General features: G+C 61.8%; 1 protein-coding gene across 1 annotated transcript; it reads right to left on the reverse strand.

Moving 5' to 3' along the window:
* Nucleotides 1-6624: 6624 nt before the first annotated feature.
* LOC148774075 (uncharacterized) lies at nucleotides 6625-7797 on the reverse strand. The gene has a single exon (XM_088831690.1). It carries the CDS (start codon nucleotides 7795-7797, stop codon nucleotides 6625-6627), a length of 1173 nt encoding a protein of 390 aa, XP_088687816.1.
* Between the last annotated feature and the right edge of the window lie 11463 nt (nucleotides 7798-19260).

The raw sequence follows: 19260 nt of genomic DNA on the forward strand, positions 1-19260 counted from the left end.
CCCTCTCTCCCTCCCTCCCACCCTCCCTCCCTCTCCCACTCAGCCTTCCCCAAATCCCTCCCTTCACTCCCACTCTCTCCCTCCACCCCACCCTCTCCCTCCACACACCCTCTCCTTCCACCCGCTTGCACCCTCCCACCTTGCGTCTCCCAGCCTTCCACCTTCCCAATGCACTATCTCCCGCTCCCCTTCCCTCTGCGGCCCCTGGCATAGGGAAGGAGTTCTGCGTGAACTGCTGGAAAACACAGGACCGGAAGACAGAAGAGCCAGACCGAAAGAACCTGCGCGGGGCACAAGTTTTCTTTATTGCCTCTGTGGCCTGTCCTCCCTTAGCCATCCTCTTGGTCACTGGGATCCTGGGATTGCTTGAGGACTCAGGTGGGGTGTACCTCTTGGGCGGGGTGCGGGGAGCATATGGTTCGGCTCTCGTGTTTGTCCCAAAAGTCCCTGGTAGACATCCCGCCTGGATACTCTCTGGACCCACCCACAACCAGCCCCCTCCCTGAGCTCTGTGGCTCTGCATCCCAGGCAAAGAGACCTGAAAGGGGCTCGGGGAGAAGGTGCATCTTCCTTCCTGTCCCTCTAAGGCCGAGGGCCCGGGGAGCCTGGCAGCATGTCCAGGAGGGCCTGGTAATCATCCTCACTGAGGGGTGCTTCCAGGATTGCCTCAACTCCTTCCTCCTCCGCAGCGGACCCCTGTGAAACCCAGGGCGTGTCCTGAATGGCCGTGGCAGCCATGATTTCCTCTAGGAGGCTGGGGGACACGGGGAGGGCTGGATGGTCCCCTGCGGTGACAGGAGAGGACCCCGGGGAAGGACTGGGCGAGCCTGGGATGCATGTGGCAGCCAGGAGCTCGTCTTGGAGGCTGGGTGAGCCTGGGAGGGCGACGTGTGCCCGTGCATCTGCAGAGGGGCCCAGGGAAGGCCCCATCGTGTCCGGGATGCCCGCGGCGGCCATGAGCTCTTCTCGGAAGCTGGGTGGGCCTGGGAGGGCTGGATGCTCTCCTGCATCTGCAGCGGCCCCGGGGTAAGTCGCCTGTGCCTCCAGGATGCCCGAGGTTTCCAAGAGGTCGCCTAAAAAGCTGGGTGCGCCTGGCAGGGCAGGGTGCCCTCCTGCATCTGCAGCGGCCCCCGGGGAAGGCGCCTGAATGTCGGGGATACCCATGGGCGCCCAGAGCTCGTCTAGGAAGCTGGGTGCGCCTGGGAGGGCAGGGTGCGTTCCTGCATCCGCAGCGGGCCCCAAAGAAGGCGCCTGCGTGTCCGGGCTGCCTGTGGCCGCCCAGAGCTCATCTGAGAAGCTGGGTGCGCCTGGCATGGCAGGGTGCGCTCCTGCATCTGAGGCGGCCCTCAGCGAAGGCGCCTGCGTGTCCGGGACGCCCGTGGCCGGCAAGAGCTCATGTAGGAGGCTTGTCGAGCTTGGAAGGCTGGGCGCATGGGGCTGTGGCTCTAGCGGTGGAGGGGCCGTGGCTTCACCGTAGGATGACTCGGGCCACCGTGAGGTGTGTGGCTCAGGCTGTACAGGTGGCAGGATGGCCCTTGACCCAGGCTGCCATGGGGCCGTGACAGCACGAGAGGATGCGGCCCAGGGAACTGCTCTCTCGGGAGGAGGTGCAGGCTTCCCACTTGGCCTGAGAGCCACCGGGCTGGGCTGGACCATGAAGATCATCAAGGGCTGGCCCACACAGACCCCAGAGGCCGTCCCGGGCACCCAGAAGGTGGGGCCGCCCAAAGGCGCGGCTGCAGCCGAGGGCGGCATGCCCTCCTGTGGATGAGAGGGGCGAAGGGGAGGAGAGGTGCTCTGGACAGCGGGCGGGGCCCTTGGGGCCTCTGGAGCAGGAGTAGTTGTGGCCGATGCGCCTCCTGGGCCTTGGGCCCGGCCGTTGCCAGGCCCCTCTGCGCTCCGCTGGGGGTGACGAGCTCTTCGGTTTTGAAACCATATCTAGGGAAGCAAAACGCAGAAAGGCACATCAAAAGTCGTGACCGTCCACATCAACCCGCTGGCGCATCCACGGCGCCCGTTGGAAACCACGCCTGACCGCCCATCTTCTGATCCGGCAGCCCCAGGGCGACTTCTGCAGGGCCATTTTCTGCAGATGAAACCTTGGCCCTGGGAAGTGAGGGGTGCCTGCATGGCCACGAGTGGCCCCAAACCAACCACTCAGCCCACCCACCCTCGGCCCCCTCCTCCCAAGCCCAGCCCGAGCCCCAGCCCAAGCCTACGTGGATCCAGCTCCAAACGCTTGGCAGAGCTCAACGCTCCTTTCTCCTGGATCACGTCCTGAGCCCTTGCGCCGGCTGGAGAACTTACCTGGATTCGAGGTTCTGGGATTCCCGTCTGACGAGCCAGTTCTTCCCTGGCGGCAATCCCTGGAAAGCGATCCCTCGTGAAGGCTTGCACAAGGATCCTTGTTTGAGAAGGAGAGATGACTGTCCTCTTTCTCCTGGCCTCTCTGGTCGAGTCTCCTGCCAAAGAAAGGACACGGTGAGAGGAGAGGACTTTAAGGCCCATGGAATGTTCCCAGCAAGACACCCTAGACGGCGAGGAGGGAATGCAGAGTCCCACACACCTGAATCACTTCAGGTGGCTCTGCAGCCGGGGCAGGCTTCTAAGGAATACACCCACAGATGGAGGGTGTGCCTGGACCCATCATGGATGCACGCATGCACACACGCACACACGCACACTGCACACACATGCATGTGCCTGTGTGTCTCTCTCCTGTTCCGGTCTTTCCGCAGAGTGCCCTGAAGCATGCTCCTCGGGCCAAGGTTGCCTGGGCAGCCGGAGGGGAAAGTTCCGGATGGGGGCTGTGGAGGGGGTGCACAGGGGGAACAGCGCTGCCCGTCCACCCCGACTGGGGGCTTGGTGCCCCTACCTGGGTCACTGAAGGGGGAAGCACCTAGATGGCCCTGTGCCCTCCCTCCTTGGTGTTTCTGGGCCTCCGGTGGTCATCCACCAGCAGAGAGAATTCTCTGTCAAGAGAGGGAGTGGGAGGGACTCCCTCAGTGGGACTTGCCTTTGCAGAACGCTGGGTAAATTACCTTGGGAGGAAGACTGAGGTCGAGAAGGTGCGGATGGTGGTGTGGGCGTGGGCCGTGGCGCCCCTTCCCCGTCTTGTTGCACATTTGCAGAAGGCGATCGGCTCTGCTTTAACCGTCTTCTTCGTTGGTTTTGAAACCAGACCTAGGGGCAAACGGTGAGAATTGGTTCTCAAGAGAAAGGCCGCCGCATGCTTTCCGCTGACGTGGATCGATCGGCACGGAGAGCCTGAGAGGGAGAACGGGTAGAGAGAGGGGCGCCTACCTGAACTCTGCTTTCGGCTATGCCAAGCTCTCGGGCCAGGCGTTCTCTGGTGGCTATGCCAGGGTAGGGGTTGTGTTGAAAGAGCGCTTGCAGGGCGTCCTTCTGGCTCACCTTCAGAACGAGCCTCCTCCTTCGAGATCCTGTGGCGATGGGGCCTGCGGAAGAGAAGAAAGGGAAGAGTGTCAGAGGACGTGGGGGTGGGGAGGAGTCCACAGAGGTGCCGAAGCATGCTGCCCGCCCAGGGCAGGTGCCCGTGTGCCTGAGCAAAGCCGCGAGCCTGGGCACGGGTCTGCATTTGGAAGTCACTTGGCTACACCCCGAGAGCCCTGCTGAGAGGCAAGGGCGGGGGAGAAGGCCCCTAACCTCCATGCAAGCCGGAATCCTAGAAACCCGAGCAAGCTGAAAGGAGACCAAACCCACCCCTCAACAAAGCCGGCAAGAATTCCCACCCGCCAAAGGCCACAACACTCTCCCGCCCTGTGTGCAGAGACACTTTTCCCCCTGTCTGGGCAGATGCCTGGGAAACGTCTCGATGGGGCTTCTCGCAGATTTCCCTCCGACACGATGCCCACGGGAGGGACCCTGGCTTCTCGGAGCTCACACGAGCCCGGGCCATATTTGCCATCACTCGGGGAAAAGGGAAGGGAAGGGAAGGGAAGGAAGCCGACGCGAAGCCCACCAGTCAATGCCTGATGGAAGACAGAAGGCAATAGGCCACTGTGGAGAGAAAGCCAGTGAGGTGGCAGAGCCGCAGGGCTGTCCGACTTCCGTTTCCACAGGAAGATGAGGAAAAAGGGCCCCATCCCAGGCGCCCTCCCCGCCCGGGCCGTCAAACCAACACAATCATCACAGAAAAGAGAAAGGAGAAGCCACGGGTGTGCCAAAGGTGCAAGACGACCAAACCGTGCCTCTTTGGGCACACCTGATGCCTGGAAACCCGGGGCCCAGTGGGTCGGTCCCTGCCATTCTCGGTGGTCAGTCGACACGTTTGCCGGGAGCCCTTGGCAGGGCGATGCACAAAGCCCGGAGATGTCATCCAACCCCGGAGAGCGAGGGCAGACATACCTGTGGAAGTGCTGGAGGAGCCGGACGAAGCCATTCTGGGAGAGCCCCAAGGATGCTGCAGACTGCTGTCTCAGTCGGCCAGGACCCAGCAGCTCAGGACTTCTGATAGTGTGAGGCGGCTCCGCCCCTATTGACGTCAATACTGGTGGGTGCTGAGTCAGAGGGTCCGCCCCTGGCTGCCAAGCAGAGACCCTGGAATGAATCCCCCGGAGACAGTGGGCTTTCACGGGCATGGCCTGTGCCTCAGACCCCCAAGGTCCACGTTGAGCCGGGTGGGCCGTGGCAGGCTTTGCTTTGTGGCCGTGCCTCGGGGCAGCTGGGGTCAAGCCTGGGCTCGGGGGCCAGCAGCAGTGCACAGAGTCCTATCTCGCCGGGAATTCGCCTAGGTCGCTTTGAAGTTGCCGCCCCCGCCCCCTTTCCCAGCATGCCTTGGCTTCCGAAACGCTCTGGGTTTTCCCGCCTTTTCGCAGTCCACACAGACCTTGTCCTCAATGGCCTCTGAGGGCTCCTCCGAGGCAATCCCGGACACTGGATCCTCTCTCCAGTGCCTCCACCCACATCTCTCGCTTTCCTTGCCTCCCTTTCCCACACCCCTCCCCGATTCCTCCGTGCCCCCCTGGCATCCTTTCCCTACAGCAGGCCCAGGCCACTGCCCTGGCCACCCCCACCCCCACCCGCGCCTACACTCCCAGGGCTTTGAGTTGCCAGAAACTCAAGTCTACTGCCTGAGGCGTGATGGGCCAGTGTCTCCAATGGCAGCTCACGCCAGTGGGGGCTATATAGGGTGGAACCTGTTGTCTGCACCTCCCCGGCCCATCCCCCACTCCAAGTGCCCTGGAGAGACCCGGGAAAGGGACAGCGTACCCGCTACTGCTAGGAAGGGAGCTGCACTGGGCCAAGGAAGGATGCATGCACCTTCTGGACAGAACGAAGCCCTGACCTCTGCCACCTCGGGACAGGCAATGAGTGTGTGCTTTCTGAAAGGAGTGGACGGCAGAGAGGAGAAGGAGGAGGAAATCAGGAGGAAGGAGCAGACAAAGAAGGAAGCATGCTGCCTGAGGCAAGGCAGGTGATGGACAAGGAGAGGCACTTCTCTTTTCGCTCTGAACAGGTCCCAGTGAATTGAAAAAGACCAAGGAACCCCAAGCCCACACCCACAGCCATCTTGAGCAATGTATTCTTTGGCCACCCAGGTCTCTAAAGCCAAACACGGGGGTTGACATGAGAACAGTCAGGGGGTTGGATGTACTTCGAAACCACTGGATCTACGAATTCAAAAACGGTTTTGCTAGTAAAGAACGTCTGCAAGTCTGCGGGTGAAAGTTGGATGATGGTGGAAGGGTGAGCTCACTCACGACACTGTGAGGATGAGAGACATACTCGGAGACGATTGGCCTTTGCAGCTAGAGCGGGCATGTGTGTTCACATGGAGTGTGGTCATGTGAAAGCGGTTGTGTGGGTAGGTCCCTACTGCTGGCTCCGAGGAGCTGACCTCGGGAAACCCGCCCAGAGCCGGCACCCCGAAACCGAGGGAAGCGTGTCCCTGACGGAGTATTTTAGAGATCCCTGCAGGGTTGGCCCCTGGATTGAAGCTGAGTCCCAGACGGGGGCTCCACCCTCCCTTCCCCGACCCCCCTCTGCCTCTCTCCGTCCCCAGCTCTCCCTGCCTCCCTTCCCTCTCTCCCTGCCTCCCTCCCTCCCTCCCTCTCCCACTCAGCCTTCCCCAAATCCCTCCCTTCACTCCCACTCTCTCCCTTCACCCCACCCTCTCCCTCCACACACCCTCTCCTTCCACCCGCTTGCACCCTCCCACCTTGCGTCTCCCAGCCTTCCACCTTCCCAATGCACTATCTCCCGCTCCCCTTCCCTCTGCGGCCCCTGGCATAGGGAAGGAGTTCTGCGTGAACTGCTGGAAAACGCAGGACCAGAAGACAGAAGAGCCAGACCAAAAGAACCTGCGCGGGGCACAAGTTTTCTTTATTGCCTCTGTGGCCTGTCCTCCCTTAGCCATCCTCTTGGTCACTGGGATCCTGGGATTGCTTGAGGATTCAGGTGGGGTGTACCTCTTGGGCGGGGTGCGGGGAGCATATGGTTCGGCTCTCGTGTTTGTCCCAAAAGTCCCTGGTAGACATCCCGCCTGGATACTCTCTGGACCCACCCACAACCAGCCCCCTCCCTGAGCTCTGTGGCTCTGCATCCCAGGCAAAGAGACCTGAAAGGGGCTCGGGGAGAAGGTGCATCTTCCTTCCTGTCCCTCTAAGGCCGAGGGCCCGGGGAGCCTGGCAGCATGTCCAGGAGGGCCTGGTAATCATCCTCACTGAGGGGTGCTTCCAGGATTGCCTCAACTCCTTCCTCCTCCGCAGCGGACCCCTGTGAAACCCAGGGCGTGTCCTGAATGGCCGTGGCAGCCATGATTTCCTCTAGGAGGCTGGGGGACACGGGGAGGGCTCGATGGTCCCCTGCGGTGACAGAAGAGGACCCCGGGGAAGGACTGGGCGAGCCTGGGATGCATGTGGCAGCCAGGAGCTCGTCTTGGAGGCTGGGTGAGCCTGGGAGGGCGACGTGTGCCCGTGCATCTGCAGAGGGGCCCAGGGAAGGCCCCATCGTGTCCGGGATGCCCGAGGCGGCCATGAGCTCTTCTAGGAAGCTGAGTGGGCCTGGGAGGGCTGGATGCTCTCCTGCATCTGCAGCGGGCCCGGGGTAAGTCGCCTGTGCCTCCAGGATGCCCGAGGTTTCCAAGAGGTCGTCTAAAGAGCTGGGTGCGCCTGGCAGGGCAGGGTGCCCTCCTGCATCTGCAGCGGCCCCCTTGGAAGGCGCCTGAATGTCGGGGATACCCATGGGCGCCCAGAGCTCGTCTAGGAAGCTGGGTGCGCCTGGGAGGGCAGGGTGCATTCCTGCATCCGCAGCGGTCCCCGCAGAAGGCGCCTGTGTGTCCTGGCTGCCTGTGGCCGCCAAGAGCTCATCTGAGAAGCTGGGCGCGCCTGGCGTGGCAGGGTGCGCTCCTGCATCTGAGGCGGCACTCAGTGAAGGCGCCTGCGTGTCCGGGACGCCCGTGGCCGGCAAGAGCTCATGTAGGAGGCTTGTCGAGCTTGGAAGGCTGGGCGCATGGGGCTGTGGCTCTAGCGGTGGAGGGGCCGTGGCTTCACCGTAGGATGACTCGGGCCACCATGATGTGTGTGGCTCAGGCTGTACAGGTGGCAGGATGGCCCTTGACCCAGGCTGCCATGGGGCCGTGACAGCACGAGAGGATGCGGCCCAGCGAACTGCTCTCTCGGGAGGAGGTGCAGGCTTCCCACTTGGCCTGAGAGCCACCGGGCTGGGCTGGACCATGAAGATCATCAAGGGCTGGCCCACACAGACCCCAGAGGCAGTCCCGGGCACCCAGAACGTGGGGCCGGCCAAAAGAGCGGCTGCAGCCGAGGGCGGCATGCCCTCCTGTGGATGAGAGGGGCGAAGGGGAGGAGAGGTGCTCTGGACAGCGGGCGGGGCCCTTGGGGCCTCTGGAGCAGGAGTAGTTGTGGCCGATGCGCCTCCTGGGCCTTGGGCCCGGCCGTTGCCAGGCCCCTCTGCGCTCCGCTGGGGGTGACGAGCTCTTCGGTTTTGAAACCATATCTAGGGAAGCAAAACACAGAAAGGCACATCAAAAGTCATGACCGTCCACATCCACCCGCTGGCGCATCCACGGCGCCCATTGGAAACCACGCCTGACCGTCCATCTTCTGATCCGGCAGCCCCAGGGCGACTTCTGCAGGGCCATTTTCTGCAGATGAAACCTTGGCCCTTGGAAGTGATGGGTGCCTGCACGGCCACGAGTGGCCCCAAGCCAACCACTCAGCCCACCCACCCTCGGCCCCTCCTCCCAAGCCCAGCCCGAGTCCCAGCCCAAGCCTACGTGGATCCAGCTCCAAACGCTTGGCAGAGCTCAACGCTCCTTTCTCCTGGATCACGTCCTGAGCCCTTACGCCGGCTGGAGAACTTACCTGGATTCGAGGTTCTGGGATTCCCGTCTGACGAGCCAGTTTTTCCCTGGCGGCAATCCCTGGAAAGCGATCCCTCGTGAAGGCTTGCACAAGGATCCTTGTTTGAGAAGGAGAGATGACTGTCCTCTTTCTCCTGGCCTCTCTGGTCGAGTCTTCTGCCAAAGAAAGGACACAGCGAGAGGAGAGGACTTTAAGGCCCATGGAATGTTCCCAGCAAGACACCCTAGACGGCGAGGAGGGAATGCAGAGTCCCACACAACTGAATCACTTCAGGTGGCTCTGCAGCCGGGGCAGGCTTCTAAGGAATACACCCACAGATGGAGGGTGTGCCTGGACCCATCATGGATGCACGCATGCACACACGCACACACACACATTGCACACACATGCATGTGCCTGTGTGTCTCTTTCCTGTTCCGGTCTTTCCGCAGAGTGCCCTGAAGCATGCTCCTCGGGCCAAGGTTGCCTGGGCAGCCGGAGGGAAAAGTTCCGGATGGAGGCTGTGGAGGGGGTGCACAGGGGGAACAGCTCTGCCCGTCCACCCCGACTGGGGGCTTGGTGCCCCTACCTGGGTCACTGAAGGGGGAAGCACCTAGATGGCCCTGTGCCCTCCCTCCTTGGTGTTTCTGGGCCTCCGGTGGTCATCCACCAGCAGAGAGAATTCTCTGTCAAGAGAGGGAGTGGGAGGGACTCCCTCAGTGGGACTTGCCTTTGCAGAACGCTGGGTAAATTACCTTGGGAGGAAGACTGAGGTCGAGAAGGTGCGGATGGTGGTGTGGGCGTGGGCCGTGGCGCCCCTTCCCCGTCTTGTTGCACATTTGCAGAAGGCGATCGGCTCTGCTTTAACCGTCTTCTTCGTTGGTTTTGAAACCAGACCTAGGGGCAAACGGTGAGAATTGGTTCTCAAGAGAAAGGCCGCCGCATGCTTTCCGCTGACGTGGATCGATCGGCACGGAGAGCCTGAGAGGGAGAACGGGTAGAGAGAGGGGCGCCTACCTGAACTCTGCTTTCGGCTATGCCAAGCTCTCGGGCCAGGCGTTCTCTGGTGGCTATGCCAGGGTAGGGGTTGTGTTGAAAGAGCGCTTGCAGGGCGTCCTTCTGGCTCACCTTCAGAACGAGCCTCCTCCTTCGAGATCCTGTGGCGATGGGGCCTGCGGAAGAGAAGAAAGGGAAGAGTGTCAGAGGACGTGGGGGTGGGGAGGAGTCCACAGAGGTGCCGAAGCATGCTGCCCGCCCAGGGCAGGTGCCCGTGTGCCTGAGCAAAGCCGCGAGCCTGGGCACGGGTCTGCATTTGGAAGTCACTTGGCTACACCCCGAGAGCCCTGCTGAGAGGCAAGGGCGGGGGAGAAGGCCCCTAACCTCCATGCAAGCCGGAATCCTAGAAACCCGAGCAAGCTGAAAGGAGACCAAACCCACCCCTCAACAAAGCCGGCAAGAATTCCCACCCGCCAAAGGCCACAACACTCTCCCGCCCTGTGTGCAGAGACACTTTTCCCCCTGTCAGGGCAGATGCCTGGGAAACGTCTCGATGGGGCTTCTCGCAGATTTCCCTCCGACACGATGCCCACGGGAGGGACCCTGGCTTCTCGGAGCTCACACGAGCCCGGGCCATATTTGCCATCACTCGGGGAAAAGGGAAGGGAAGGGAAGGGAAGGAAGCCGACGCGAAGCCCACCAGTCAATGCCTGATGGAAGACAGAAGGCAATAGGCCACTGTGGAGAGAAAGCCAGTGAGGTGGCAGAGCCGCAGGGCTGTCCGACTTCCATTTCCACAGGAAGATGAGGAAAAAGGGCCCCATCCCAGGCGCCCTCCCCGCCCGGGCCGTCAAACCAACACAATCATCACAGAAAAGAGAAAGGAGAAGCCACGGGTGTGCCAAAGGTGCAAGACGACCAAACCGTGCCTCTTTGGGCACACCTGATGCCTGGAAACCCGGGGCCCAGTGGGTCGGTCCCTGCCATTCTCGGTGGTCAGTCGACACGTTTGCCGGGAGCCCTTGGCAGGGCGATGCACAAAGCCCGGAGATGTCATCCAACCCCGGAGAGCGAGGGCAGACATACCTGTGGAAGTGCTGGAGGAGCCGGACGAAGCCATTCTGGGAGAGCCCCAAGGATGCTGCAGACTGCTGTCTCAGTCGGCCAGGACCCAGCAGCTCAGGACTTCTGATAGTGTGAGGCGGCTCCGCCCCTATTGACGTCAATACTGGTGGGTGCTGAGTCAGAGGGTCCGCCCCTGGCTGCCAAGCAGAGACCCTGGAATGAATCCCCCGGAGACAGTGGGCTTTCACGGGCATGGCCTGTGCCTCAGACCCCCAAGGTCCACGTTGAGCCGGGTGGGCCGTGGGAGGCTTTGCTTTGTGGCCGTGCCTCGGGGCAGCTGGGGTCAAGCCTGGGCTCGGGGGCCAGCAGCAGTGCACAGAGTCCTATCTCGCCGGGAATTCGCCTAGGTCGCTTTGAAGTTGCCGCCCCCGCCCCCTTTCCCAGCATGCCTTGGCTTCCGAAACGCTCTGGGTTTTCCCGCCTTTTCGCAGTCCACACAGACCTTGTCCTCAATGGCCTCTGAGGGCTCCTCCGAGGCAATCCCGGACACTGGATCCTCTCTCCAGTGCCTCCACCCACATCTCTCGCTTTCCTTGCCTCCCTTTCCCACACCCCTCCCCGATTCCTCCGTGCCCCCCTGGCATCCTTTCCCTACAGCAGGCCCAGGCCACTGCCCTGGCCACCCCCACCCCCACCCGCGCCTACACTCCCAGGGCTTTGAGTTGCCAGAAACTCAAGTCTACTGCCTGAGGCGTGATGGGCCAGTGTCTCCAATGGCAGCTCACGCCAGTGGGGGCTATATAGGGTGGAACCTGTTGTCTGCACCTCCCCGGCCCATCCCCCACTCCAAGTGCCCTGGAGAGACCCGGGAAAGGGACAGCGTACCCGCTACTGCTAGGAAGGGAGCTGCACTGGGCCAAGGAAGGATGCATGCACCTTCTGGACAGAACGAAGCCCTGACCTCTGCCACCTCGGGACAGGCAATGAGTGTGTGCTTTCTGAAAGGAGCGGACGGCAGAGAGGAGAAGGAGGAGGAAATCAGGAGGAAGGAGCAGACAAAGAAGGAAGCATGCTGCCTGAGGCAAGGCAGGTGATGGACAAGGAGAGGCACTTCTCTTTTCGCTCTGAACAGGTCCCAGTGAATTGAAAAAGACCAAGGCACCCCAAGACCACACCCACAGCCATCTTGAGCAATGTATTCTTTGGCCACCCAGGTCTCTAAAGCCAAACACGGGGGTTGACATGAGAAGAGTCAGGGAGTTGGATGTACTTCGAAACCACTGGATCTACGAATTCAAAAACGGTTTTGCTAGTAAAGAATGTCTGCAAGTCTGCGGGTGAAAGTTGGATGATGGTGGAAGGGTGAGCTCACTCATGACACTGTGAGGATGAGAGACATACTCGGAGACGATTGGCCTTTGCAGCTAGAGCGGGCATGTGTGTTCACATGGAGTGTGGTCATGTGAAAGCGGTTGTGTGGGTAGGTCCCTACTGCTGGCTCCGAGGAGCTGACCTCGGGAAACCCGCCCAGAGCCGGCACCCCGAAACCGAGGGAAGCGTGTCCCTGACGGAGTATTTTAGAGATCCCTGCAGGGTTGGCCCCTGGATTGAAGCTGAGTCCCAGACGGGGGCTCCACCCTCCCTTCCCCGACCCCCCTCTGCCTCCCTCCGTCCCCAGCTCTCCCTGCCTCCCTTCCCTCTCTCCCTCCCTCCCACCCTCCCTCCCTCTCCCACTCAGCCTTCCCCAAATCCCTCCCTTCACTCCCACTCTCTCCCTCCACCCCACCCTCTCCCTCCACACACCCTCTCCTTCCACCAGCTTGCACCCTCCCACCTTGCGTCTCCCAGCCTTCCACCTTCCCAATGCACTATCTCCCGCTCCCCTTCCCTCTGCGGCCCCTGGCATAGGGAAGGAGTTCTGCGTGAACTGCTGGAAAACTCAGGACCAGAAGACAGAAGAGCCAGACCGGAAGAACCTGCGCGGGGCACAAGTTTTCTTTATTGCCTCTGTGGCCTGTCCTCCCTTAGCCATCCTCTTGGTCACTGGTATCCTGGGATTGCTTGAGGATTCAGGTGGGGTGTACCTCTTGGGCGGGGTGCGGGGAGCATATGGTTCGGCTCTCGTGTTTGTCCCAAAAGTCCCTGGTAGACATCCCGCCTGGATACTCTCTGGACCCACCCACAACCAGCCCCCTCCCTGAGCTCTGTGGCTCTGCATCCCAGGCAAAGAGACCTGAAAGGGGCTCGGGGAGAAGGTGCATCTTCCTTCCTGTCCCTCTAAGGCCGAGGGCCCGGGGAGCCTGGCAGCATGTCCAGGAGGGCCTGGTAATCATCCTCACTGAGGGGTGCTTCCAGGATTGCCTCAACTCCTTCCTCCTCCGCAGCGGACCCCTGTGAAACCCAGGGCGTGTCCTGAATGGCCGTGGCAGCCATGATTTCCTCTAGGAGGCTGGGGGACACGGGGAGGGCTGGATGGTCCCCTGCGGTGACAGGAGAGGACCCCGGAGAAGGACTGGGCGAGCCTGGGATGCATGTGGCAGCCAGGAGCTCGTCTTGGAGGCTGGGTGAGCCTGGGAGGGCGACGTGTGCCCGTGCATCTGCAGAGGGGCCCAGGGAAGGCCCCATCGTGTCCGGGATGCCCGAGGCGGCCATGAGCTCTTCTAGGAAGCTGGGTGGGCCTGGGAGGGCTGGATGCTCTCCTGCATCTGCAGCGGCCCCAGGGTAAGTCGCCTGTGCATCCAGGATGCCCGAGGTTTCCAAGAGGTTGTCTAAAGAGCTGGGTGCGCCTGGCAGGGCAGGGTGCCCTCCTGCATCTGCAGCGGCTCCCGGGGAAGGCGCCTGAATTTCGGGGATACCCATGGGCGCCCAGAGCTCGTCTAGGAAGCCTGGTGCGCCTGGGAGGGCAGGGTGCGTTCCTGCATCCGCAGCGGCCCCCGCAGAAGGCGCCTGCGTGTCCGGGATGCCCGTGGCCGGCAAGAGCTCATGTAGGAGGCTTGTCGAGCTTGGAAGGCTGGGCGCATGGGGCTGTGGCTCTAGCGGTGGAGGGGCCGTGGCTTCACCGTAGGATGACTCGGGCCACCGTGAGGTGTGTGGCTCAGGCTGTACAGGTGGCAGGATGGCCCTTGACCCAGGCTGCCATGGGGCCGTGACAGCACGAGAGGATGCGGCCCAGGGAACTGCTCTCTCGGGAGGAGGTACAGGCTTCCCAGTTGGCCTGAGAGCCACCGGGCTGGGCTGGACCATGAAGATCATCAAGGGCTGGCCCACACAGACCCCAGAGGCCGTCCCGGGCACCCAGAAGGTGGGGCCGCCCAAAGGAGCGGCTGCAGCCGAGGGCGGCATGCCCTCCTGTGGATGAGAGGGGCGAAGGGGAGGTGAGGTGCTCTGGACAGCGGGCGGGGCCCTTGGGGCCTCTGGAGCAGGAGTAGTTGTGGCCGATGCGCCTCCTGGGCCTTGGGCCCGGCCGTTGCCAGGCCCCTCTGCGCTCCCCTGGGGGTGACGAGCTCTTCGGTTTGAAACCATATCTAGGGAAGCAAAACGCAGAAAGGCACATCAAAAGTCGTGACCGTCCACATCAACCCGCTGGCGCATCCACGGCGCCCGTTGGAAACCACGCCTGACCGCCCATCTTCTGATCCGGCAGCCCCAGGGCGACTTCTGGAGGGCCATTTTCTGCAGATGAAACCTTGGCCCTGGGAAGTGAGGGGTGCCTGCACGGCCACGAGTGGCCCCAAGCCAACCACTCAGCCCACCCACCCTCGGCCCCCTCCTCCCAAGCCCAGCCCGAGCCCCAGCCCAAGCCTACGTGGATCCAGCTCCAAACGCTTGGCAGAGCTCAACGCTCCTTTCTCCTGGATCACGTCCTGAGCCCTTGAGCCGGCTGGAGAACTTACCTGGATTCGAGGTTCTGGGATTCCCGTCTGACGAGCCAGTTCTTCCCTGGCGGCAATCCCTGGAAAGCGATCCCTCGTGAAGGCTTGCACAAGGATCCTTGTTTGAGAAGGAGAGATGACTGTCCTCTTTCTCCTGGCCTCTCTGGTCGAGTCTTCTGCCAAAGAAAGGACACGGCGAGAGGAGAGGACTTTAAGGCCCACGGAATGTTCCCAGCAAGACACCCTAGACGGCGAGGAGGGAATGCAGAGTCCCACACACCTGAATCACTTCAGGTGGCTCTGCAGCCGGGGCAGGCTTCTAAGGAATACACCCACAGATGGAGGGTGTGCCTGGACCCATCATGGATGCACGCATGCACACACGCACACACGCACACTGCACACACATGCATGTGCCTGTGTGTCTCTCTCCTGTTCCGGTCTTTCCGCAGAGTGCCCTGAAGCATGCTCCTCGGGCCAAGGTTGCCTGGGCAGCCGGAGGGGAAAGTTCCGGATGGGGGCTGTGGAGGGGGTGCACAGGGGGAACAGCGCTGCCCGTCCACCCCGACTGGGGGCTTGGTGCCCCTACCTGGGTCACTGAAGGGGGAAGCACCTAGATGGCCCTGTGCCCTCCCTCCTTGGTGTTTCTGGGCCTCCGGTGGTCATCCACCAGCAGAGAGAATTCTCTGTCAAGAGAGGGAGTGGGAGGGACTCCCTCAGTGGGACTTGCCTTTGCAGAACGCTGGGTAAATTACCTTGGGAGGAAGACTGAGGTCGAGAAGGTGCGGATGGTGGTGTGGGCGTGGGCCGTGGCGCCCCTTCCCCGTCTTGTTGCACATTTGCAGAAGGCGATCGGCTCTGCTTTAACCGTCTTCTTCGTTGGTTTTGAAACCAGACCTAGGGGCAAACGGTGAGAATTGGTTCTCAAGAGAAAGGCCGCCGCATGCTTTCCGCTGACGTGGATCGATCGGCACGGAGAGCCTGAGAGGGAGAACGGGTAGAGAGAGGGGCGCCTACCTGAACTCTGCTTTCGGCTATGCCAAGCTCTCGGGCCAGGCGTTCTCTGGTGGCTATGCCAGGGTAGGGGTTGTGTTGAAAGAGCGCTTGCAGGGCGTCCTTCTGGCTCACCTTCAGAACGAGCCTCCTCCTTCGAGATCCTGTGGCGATGGGGCCTGCGGAAGAGAAGAAAGGGAAGAGTGTCAGAGGACGTGGGGGTGGGGAGGAGTCCACAGAGGTGCCGAAGCATGCTGCCCGCCCAGGGCAGGTGCCCGTGTGCCTGAGCAAAGCCGCGAGCCTGGGCACGGGTCTGCATTTGGAAGTCACTTGGCTACACCCCGAGAGCCCTGCTGAGAGGCAAGGGCGGGGGAGAAGGCCCCTAACCTCCATGCAAGCCGGAATCCTAGAAACCCGAGCAAGCTGAAAGGAGACCAAACCCACCCCTCAACAAAGCCGGCAAGAATTCCCACCCGCCAAAGGCCACAACACTCTCCCGCCCTGTGTGCAGAGACACTTTTCCCCCTGTCTGGGCAGATGCCTGGGAAACGTCTCGATGGGGCTTCTCGCAGATTTCCCTCCGACACGATGCCCACGGGAGGGACCCTGGCTTCTCGGAGCTCACACGAGCCCGGGCCATATTTGCCATCACTCGGGGAAAAGGGAAGGGAAGGGAAGGGAAGGAAGCCGACGCGAAGCCCACCAGTCAATGCCTGATGGAAGACAGAAGGCAATAGGCCACTGTGGAGAGAAAGCCAGTGAGGTGGCAGAGCCGCAGGGCTGTCCGACTTCCATTTCCACAGGAAGATGAGGAAAAAGGGCCCCATCCCAGGCGCCCTCCCCGCCCGGGCCGTCAAACCAACACAATCATCACAGAAAAGAGAAAGGAGAAGCCACGGGTGTGCCAAAGGTGCAAGACGACCAAACCGTGCCTCTTTGGGCACACCTGATGCCTGGAAACCCGGGGCCCAGTGGGTCGGTCCCTGCCATTCTCGGTGGTCAGTCGACACGTTTGCCGGGAGCCCTTGGCAGGGCGATGCACAAAGCCCGGAGATGTCATCCAACCCCGGAGAGCGAGGGCAGACATACCTGTGGAAGTGCTGGAGGAGCCGGACGAAGCCATTCTGGGAGAGCCCCAAGGATGCTGCAGACTGCTGTCTCAGTCGGCCAGGACCCAGCAGCTCAGGACTTCTGATAGTGTGAGACGGCTCCGCCCCTATTGACGTCAATACTGGTGGGTGCTGAGTCAGAGGGTCCGCCCCTGGCTGCCAAGCAGAGACCCTGGAATGAATCCCCCGGAGACAGTGGGCTTTCACGGGCATGGCCTGTGCCTCAGACCCCCAAGGTCCACGTTGAGCCGGGTGGGCCGTGGCAGGCTTTGCTTTGTGGCCGTGCCTCGGGGCAGCTGGGGTCAAGCCTGGGCTCGGGGGCCAGCAGCAGTGCACAGAGTCCTATCTCGCCGGGAATTCGCCTAGGTCGCTTTGAAGTTGCCGCCCCCGCCCCCTTTCCCAGCATGCCTTGGCTTCCGAAACGCTCTGGGTTTTCCCGCCTTTTCGCAGTCCACACAGACCTTGTCCTCAATGGCCTCTGAGGGCTCCTCCGAGGCAATCCCGGACACTGGATCCTCTCTCCAGTGCCTCCACCCACATCTCTCGCTTTCCTTGCCTCCCTTTCCCACACCCCTCCCCGATTCCTCCGTGCCCCCCTGGCATCCTTTCCCTACAGCAGGCCCAGGCCACTGCCCTGGCCACCCCCACCCCCACCCGCGCCTACACTCCCAGGGCTTTGAGTTGCCAGAAACTCAAGTCTACTGCCTGAGGCGTGATGGGCCAGTGTCTCCAATGGCAGCTCACGCCAGTGGGGGCTATATAGGGTGGAACCTGTTGTCTGCACCTCCCCGGCCCATCCCCCACTCCAAGTGCCCTGGAGAGACCCGGGAAAGGGACAGCGTACCCGCTACTGCTAGGAAGGGAGCTGCACTGGGCCAAGGAAGGATGCATGCACCTTCTGGACAGAACGAAGCCCTGACCTCTGCCACCTCGGGACAGGCAATGAGTGTGTGCTTTCTGAAAGGAGCGGACGGCAGAGAGGAGAAGGAGGAGGAAATCAGGAGGAAGGAGCAGACAAAGAAGGAAGCATGCTGCCTGAGGCAAGGCAGGTGATGGACAAGGAGAGGCACTTCTCTTTTCGCTCTGAACAGGTCCCAGTGAATTGAAAAAGACCAAGGCACCCCAAGACCACACCCACAACCATCTTGAGCAATGTATTCTTTGGCCACCCAGGTCTCTAAAGCCAAACACGGGGGTTGACATGAGAAGAGTCAGGGAGTTGGATGTACTTCGAAACCACTGGATCTACGAATTCAAAAACGGTTTTGCTAGTAAAGAATGTCTGCAAGTCTGCGGGTGAAAGTTGGATGATGGTGGAAGGGTGAGCTCACTCATGACACTGTGAGGATGAGAGAAATACTCGGAGACGATTGGCCTTTGCAGCTAGAGCGGGCATGTGTGTTCACATGGAGTGTGGTCATGTGAAAGCGGTTGTGTGGGTAGGTCCCTACTGCTGGCTCCGAGGAGCTGACCTCGGGAAACCCGCCCAGAGCCGGCACCCCGAAACCGAGGGAAGCGTGTCCCTGACGGAGTATTTTAGAGATCCCTGCAGGGTTGGCCCCTGGATTGAAGCTGAGTCCCAGACGGGGGCTCCACCCTCCCTTCCCCGTCCCCCCTCTGCCTCCCTCCGTCCCCAGCTCTCCCTGCCTCCCTTCCCTCTCTCCCTCCCTCCCACCCTCCCTCCCTCTCCCACTCAGCCTTCCCCAAATCCCTCCCTTCACTCCCACTCTCTCCCTCCACCCCACCCTCTCCCTCCACACACCCTCTCCTTCCACCAGCTTGCACCCTCCCACCTTGCGTCTCCCAGCCTTCCACCTTCCCAATGCACTATCTCCCGCTCCCCTTCCCTCTGCGGCCCCTGGCATAGGGAAGGAGTTCTGCGTGAACTGCTGGAAAACTCAGGACCAGAAGACAGAAGAGCCAGACCGGAAGAACCTGCGCGGGGCACAAGTTTTCTTTATTGCCTCTGTGGCCTGTCCTCCCTTAGCCATCCTCTTGGTCACTGGTATCCTGGGATTGCTTGAGGATTCAGGTGGGGTGTACCTCTTGGGCGGGGTGCGGGGAGCATATGGTTCGGCTCTCGTGTTTGTCCCAAAAGTCCCTGGTAGACATCCCGCCTGGATACTCTCTGGACCCACCCACAACCAGCCCCCTCCCTGAGCTCTGTGGCTCTGCATCCCAGGCAAAGAGACCTGAAAGGGGCTCGGGGAGAAGGTGCATCTTCCTTCCTGTCCCTCTAAGGCCGAGGGCCCGGGGAGCCTGTCAGCATGTCCAGGAGGGCCTGGTAATCATCCTCACTGAGGGGTGCTTCCAGGATTGCCTCAACTCCTTCCTCCTCCGCAGCGGACCCCTGTGAAACCCAGGGCGTGTCCTGAATGGCCGTGGCAGCCATGATTTCCTCTAGGAGGCTGGGGGACACGGGGGGGGCTGGATGGTCCCCTGCGGTGACAGGAGAGGACCCCGGGGAAGGACTGGGCGAGCCTGGGATGCATGTGGCAGCCAGGAGCTCGTCTTGGAGGCTGGGTGAGCCTGGGAGGGCGACGTGTGCCCGTGCATCTGCAGAGGGGCCCAGGGAAGGCCCCATCGTGTCCGGGATGCCCGAGGCGGCCATGAGCTCTTCTAGGAAGCTGGGTGGGCCTGGGAGGGCTGGATGCTCTCCTGCATCTGCAGCGGCCCCGGGGTAAGTCGCCTGTGCCTCCAGGATGCCCGAGGTTTCCAAGAGGTCGTCTAAAGAGCTGGGTGCGCCTGGCAGGGCAGGGTGCCCTCCTGCATCTGCAGCGGCTCCCGGGGAAGGCGCCTGAATGTCGGGGATACCCATGGGCGCCCAGAGCTCGTCTAGGAAGCTGGGTGCGCCTGGGAGGGCAGGGTGCGTTCCTGCATCCGCAGCGGCCCCCGCAG

The sequence above is a fragment of the Moschus berezovskii genome, chromosome 24 (assembly GCF_049115385.1).
Source record: "Moschus berezovskii isolate FMDL1 chromosome 24, NW_MosBer_1.0, whole genome shotgun sequence".
In the NCBI taxonomy this organism is placed as follows: domain Eukaryota; kingdom Metazoa; phylum Chordata; class Mammalia; order Artiodactyla; family Moschidae; genus Moschus; species Moschus berezovskii.

Coding starts and splice junctions, on each gene's coding strand:
- LOC148774075 (XM_088831690.1), bottom strand. CDS start 7,797: ATGCCGCCCTCGGCTGCAGCCGCTCTTTTGGCCGGCCCCACGTTCTGG.